Source organism: Palaemon carinicauda, chromosome 1 (assembly GCF_036898095.1).
Source record: "Palaemon carinicauda isolate YSFRI2023 chromosome 1, ASM3689809v2, whole genome shotgun sequence".
Lineage (NCBI taxonomy): Eukaryota > Metazoa > Arthropoda > Malacostraca > Decapoda > Palaemonidae > Palaemon > Palaemon carinicauda.
In genome coordinates, this window is record NC_090725.1 from 264,292,703 (window position 1) to 264,298,702 (window position 6,000).

General features: G+C 40.0%; 2 protein-coding genes across 2 annotated transcripts in view; one reads left to right on the forward strand and one right to left on the reverse strand.

Moving 5' to 3' along the window:
* Ddx1 (ATP-dependent RNA helicase Ddx1) overlaps window positions 1–6,000 on the forward strand; it is a 221,241-nt gene that overhangs the window by 66,244 nt on the left and 148,997 nt on the right. The gene's annotated exons all lie outside the window — the stretch shown is intronic.
* Window positions 4,572–6,000, reverse strand: part of LOC137645938 (coatomer subunit gamma-2-like) — a 42,988-nt gene continuing 41,559 nt past the window's right edge. The window contains exon 8 of the mRNA XM_068379008.1: window positions 4,572–4,622. Coding sequence (XP_068235109.1) covers window positions 4,572–4,622 — 51 coding nt within the window. The remainder of the gene's footprint in view (window positions 4,623–6,000) is intronic.

Genomic DNA, 6,000 nt, shown 5'->3' on the forward strand with positions numbered 1-6,000 from the left:
GTTTTGTGTTGTCAATGGTACCAGTAGATTGGGTTTGTGTGTGTATTGTACCACTATGTAAGGGTAAGGGAGATGTGCATGAGTGTTGTAATTCAAGGGGTATTAGTTTGTTGAGTGTGGTGGGAAAAGTGTATGGTAGAGTACTGATTAATAGGATTATGGATAAAACAGAGAATGCAATCTTAGAAGTAAAGGGTGGTTTTAGAAGAGGTAGGGGTTGTATGAATCAGATTTTTACAGTTAGGCAGATATGCGAGAAATATTTAGCAAAAGGTAAGGAGGTGTATGTTGCGTTTATGGATCTGGAAAAAGCGTATGATAGAGTTGATAGGGAAGCAATGTGGAATGTGATGAGGTTATATGGAGTTGGTGGAAGGTTGTTGCAGGCAGTGAAAAGTTTCTACAAAGGTAGTAAAGCGTGTTTTAGGATAGGAAATAAAGTGAGCAATTGGTTTCCGGTGAGAGTGGGGCTGAGACATGGATGTGTGATGTCGCCGCGGTTGTTTAACTTGTATTTTGATGGAGTGGTGAGAGAGGTGAATGCTCGAGTGCTTCTACAAGGATTGAAACTGGTAGATGAGAATGACCATGAATGGGAGGTAAATCAGTTGTTGTTTACGGATGATACTGTACTGGTTGCAGACGCGGAAGAAAAGCTTGGCCTATTAGTGACAGAATTTGGAAGGGTGTGTGAGAGAAGGAAGTTGAGAGTTAATGTGGGTAAGAGTAAGGTTATGATATGTACGAGAAGGGAAGGTGGTGCGAGGTTGAATGTCATGTTGAATAGAGAGTTACTTGAGGAGGTGGATCAGTTTAAGTACTTGGGGTCTGTTGTTGCAGCAAATGGTAGAGTGGAATTGATGGGTACAGTTAAGGGAGTAGCTAAAAATAGGGGGTTGGACATGAATGTAAAGAGAGATCTGTATGAGAAAGTGATTTTACTAACTCTGATGTATGGATCGGAGTTGTGGGGAATGAAAGTGACGGAGAGACAGAAAGTGAATGTGTTTGAGATGAAATGTCTAAGGAGTATGGCTGTTGTATCTCGAGTAGATAGGGTTAGGAACAAAGTAGTAAGGGTGAGAACGGGTATAAGAAAAGAGTTAGCAGCTAGAGTGGATATGAATGTGTTGAGGTGGTTTGGCCATGTTTAGAGAATGGAAAATGGCTGTCTGCAAAAGAAGGTGATGAATGCAAGAGTTGATGGGAGAAGTACAAGAGAAAGGCCAAGGTTTTGGTGGATGGATGGAGTGAAGGAAGCTCTGGGTGATAGGAGGATAGATGTGAGAGAAGCAAGAAAGCGTGCTAGAAATAGGAATGAATGGCGAGCGATTGTGACGCAGTTCCGGTGGGCTCTGCTGCTTCCTCCGGTGCCTTGGAAGACCGCGGAGGTAGGAGCAGTAGGGGATTCAGCGTTATGAAGCTTTATCTGTGGTGGATAACGGGGGAGGGTGGGCTGTGGCACCCCTAGCAGTGCCAGCCGAACTCGGTTGAGTTCCTTGTCAGGCTGGGAGGAACGATGAGAGGAGAGGTCCCCTTTTCTGTTTCATTGATGTCGGCTACCCCCCAAAATTGGGGGAAGTGCCTTGGTATATGTATGTATGTGTATATATGTAGAACACAAGATCTGTTCATGAAATCAGTGAAATTATTTTGTTGTTTAATTGATTTTGATTAGTAATTTCCTTTGTTTAACTGTTTGTTCATATACAAATACAAACCCTCATCTTTAAGGAGGCGTGTGCTTTCAGCAAAGCTGGATACAGTTGTTAGTTTTATTGAGATAGCAGTAATTACTGCCAGATGGCAGGGAAGCCTTGCCCCCTCTACAGGCAAGTGAGCCCTCACTTTGTTTATTACCACTGGATAGTACAGATCTACTTTTGGCACTTTCAACTGGTTGTTTTGATAATTAGGTTTTACTTTAGATAATTGGTTTGCAGATTTTTGCATTTGAAGGATTTTAAGGAAGAGTAAAGTTTTTACAGTTTCCCAACAGCTCTGTCTGAGTGACATTTGTCTGTTTATTCTACCATTTACACTTTCTTGTTCCTATTAGACAGGATTGCTATTTGCATTCTCTCCCCTCACTTGTAGGCCTGGTGACAATGACGACATCATTTTCCTAAGGAGGTAGGAATCCTTAGAATCGATGTGTTTCATTAGAGGAAGAAAACTTCTGCTGCCTAGTGTGAAGCAGAAGAGCAGCACCCTTCTCCTTTCATTCAGTGCCTTCCCATTCCCTGATATGTGATAAAGATGCTAATGTGATTTTGAAGTCTCTCCATTGATTTTTTTGTCACCTGTTCATCATGGGATTGTCATCATCCTCCCGAACTACCCATAGAACTTAAAGTTCCTCCTCCTCTACTGCCTCACCTTTGTCTTTTCACCCTGACTGGTTGAAGGAGTCCAAAGACCGATCAATAGGAGTTGCAGACTTGTAACTCATACTATTTCTCTCCCCCCTTGGATAGGCAGTGCTGCTTGAGGAACCCCATTGACCTCCTTCATTGAGGACGTAGAGAAGATGAAAGCTTGTGTGCGCTCGCATCTATAGGAGCATGCCCTTGGCTGTTTGTGCACTCAATCCTACAGAGCTCTACTATGCCCCTTCTGTGAGAGAATCCACAAGAGCTTTTCTTCCTGTCTTTAAAAGAGACATTGTGCACACTCGTCTGATCCTAAACACAAATACGCATGTTTATGCGCTATCTTGTTAGCGTGCATTCACTCTCGGTACCTTCTTACCTTTCCCAAGTATACATATATTTATGTGGTACAAATGCTCACCAAACGTGGTTACTTTACCCAAAGAATGAGGTGTCGTCTAAAAATGTCAGATTACAGTTGCTGCATGTCTCCGATGACCTATCCAAGAGCATGCTAGGATGGTATGTACCAGGAGAAGTGGTACCTGCCTAGAGTGTACCCAGACCTGAGTAGCACTTGATACATTTGTTCACATACCTGTTACCAGGGCCACTCTTTTTCCCATGCACCTTCCAACAGTTCCCAAGAGACAACAAGATCAGGGCCACTCTGAATATGCTGTCATGATCATCTGAACGTCTCGGCATGCACTGTATGTGCTATCATTGGCAAGAGTCATTACCACCAATTGACTTTCCCATACCCTCTTGCTTACTCGCTTCTCAGTACCATTCTTTTACGCTTGCCAGTCAGAAATGGACACACCTGGTGCTTCTCTTGCCTCTGGGGTTAAGGGAGTTATGAGCATCTTGGCATCTGAAGAGTCAGATTTTCAGGCTGTCATCCATTCCCCTACAGAATTTTATCCGTAACCAATCTTTCCCTACATTCATGTGGGAGGGTTGTTATGTACCGGGAACATATCTACTCGGTAGAATGACTCAATTATGTTGAACACCTAATGTATTACAGTTGGGCCTTGATATTCGCGTGTTCGATCCTTGATGTTTTAGTTGTTTGCGATACAGAGAACTGTATAACATGTTAGATTAAAAAAATCACTTATTCGTTGCAGGCCGATATTTCCAAACCAACTGCGCAAAGTAGAACAACCCAACTTTATAGCTAACACATGTAAACTACTCTGTGATAAACCCTTTGTTTTTTAACTCTAATACAGTAATAACAATGATTAAAATAAGTTCAAACATACATTGTTTCAAGTTATATTTGATATATATGCTGATGAAAAATATAAATAATATGCATTACACTTAAAAGAAAATAATCTCTCTCTCTCTCTCTCTCTCTCTCTCTCTCTCTCTCTCTCTCTCTCTCTCTCTCTTATAGGAAATTTCATCTATAATTATTTCAAGTTTTGATAAGTTATTTTGATGCAGCAAATTAAACAGGAAATTAATCTCCCAATATCTTTTCTCTCGGCTCGTAAATCACTCCAGTCACCAACTTTTTTTTTTCCATTTTGACTACCGATAAATAATCAACAAATTTCAGGGGAATGGAAATTTTTTTTAATAAGAAATAAGAGAGATAGAGGAAAACAATTCTTTATAAAAGAAAAAAAATATAACTATCTGCTTTAAGGTCAGGTGTTTATTATTTCAAGGAGAATTTTATTTCTACTATAATTTAAACACGCTTGAATGTGTACATTAATTGTTTTCATTCTTTTATGTAAATAAACTAAAATGCTTGTACTGTATTAGTTTATTGTGCAGAAAAGAATCAAATATTAAAGGGAAATAATAAGCTGAAAATAATTCAATAAAAATGATGAAAAGAAGAGAAAGGAATTAAAGGGATGTGATTAAAATCTATTGTAAAGAGAGGCTGTTAATTTATGTACGTGTAACATAGAGAGAGAGAGAGAGAGAGAGAGAGAGAGAGAGAGAGAGAGAGAGAGAGAGAGAGAGAGAGATTGAGATTGATTGATTGATTGATTGATTGATTCTGGGTGTGCTTTAGCCACAAATTCTACTGCCAGATCTGTAAACATAAGTGATGTTTTGTGGCAATTTTTCATCTTACTTTTTCATTATTGATAGGATAAATATTCATAGATTCATTGAAAAAGAACTACTAATGGTGTATTTACAGTATTATAATGTCTAAAAACCTTAAAACACAGCATTCAATTTTGTCAGCTTAGACTGACTAGTTAAAGCACACTATCACATTCAAAAAATATGAGACTTTTAAAAAGAGTTGATCCCAAGTCAAGTAGTGTTCCATTCTACTATCTCTTGGAAGAAAGAAAGACTCTACTGTGGGGTCGTAGAGAACTTGTATTTGGCTAGAGCACTTTTCAACATATCACAGACTTCCTCACTTGCCTCTGCCAAAAATAAACCTCAGTAGAGTTTGTATGCCTCCTCAGGGGAACGATTCATTTTCGATGGGGCTTTGAGCAGTCTTGCCAATCCTGAGATTTAGGTCCCTAGTTAGGATATTCTTCATCCTCGGGGCACTGGCACATATGCCTACCGCTAGTCTGAGGAGGGAATCATAAGGATCTTTCCATCAACAAAGTATCTCTTCTCTGCATTAGTACAAGAGTAGGAGTTTCAGGCTCTTATTGATGTCAAACTCTTGTGGGATGTGGGTTCTGTTGCCATTGTCATCTAAGAGACTGTGACGTAAACTCAATACCAGATGGTCTTTTACGCCCTCTCAATGTTATTTCTCTTTGCAAGTTGATGCGAAGTTGAATGGTGTCATGTTATGGAACTGCAAGCTTCTTGGGTATGACTAGACACCTCTCATGCAATTATCACAGCCTTCTTGTTATCCAGCAGGAGAAAGAAGGAACTGTTTAGACACTGCTCCTTCTGGCTATGTTAGGCTGTTTGCTTGTAGATGCACCTTTGGTCAGTGCATACATATGCTATCTGTAGTAAGAACTTACAAGTTTAGCCATCGGTGTACTTGGAGCTGAAGGTGTCCTACCATCTTTGCCTCTTTGTACCTTACTGACATTGGCCACAGACCCTTGGACTTCTTTTCCTTGTGACCCTAGGTGACTGCACAGGTAATGTGTAGCAGTCCAAGCTGCCTCATGGGGCTTAGTATGCATCCCATTTAAGGGGACCGTCCGCCATGGGGTATTGACATAACAACTTTCAGAAATCGAAAATCGTTTTATTGCTTCTATGTGTGCGTAAAGATGTCGTACATACTCCCCAGAGGTTTCAGCCAATTATTTTTACAATAACGAAGATATAGAGGTTTTTAAATGATGACGTCATCCTTACTGTGTCGTCTGCATGACTGAGTTTGACAAAATCATCTTTGTGTGTTAATTTTGCATATTCTATAGCGATTTTTCACTTATATTTTGAGCTATCGTACGTCTGGCAGAAATGGAAGGCATTGGTGGAGTGTAGATGAACGAAATCTACTCCTACAATAACAGAAGCCAAAGTTGCCAAAGATGTATAGAAGTTATAATGTATGCGTTTGTACATTGTGTTTCCACAACGCCCTTGGGAACATTATAGCAAGGCCAATGTTACCTAAGCTTATAGAAAGAACAAATAGTCAATAATT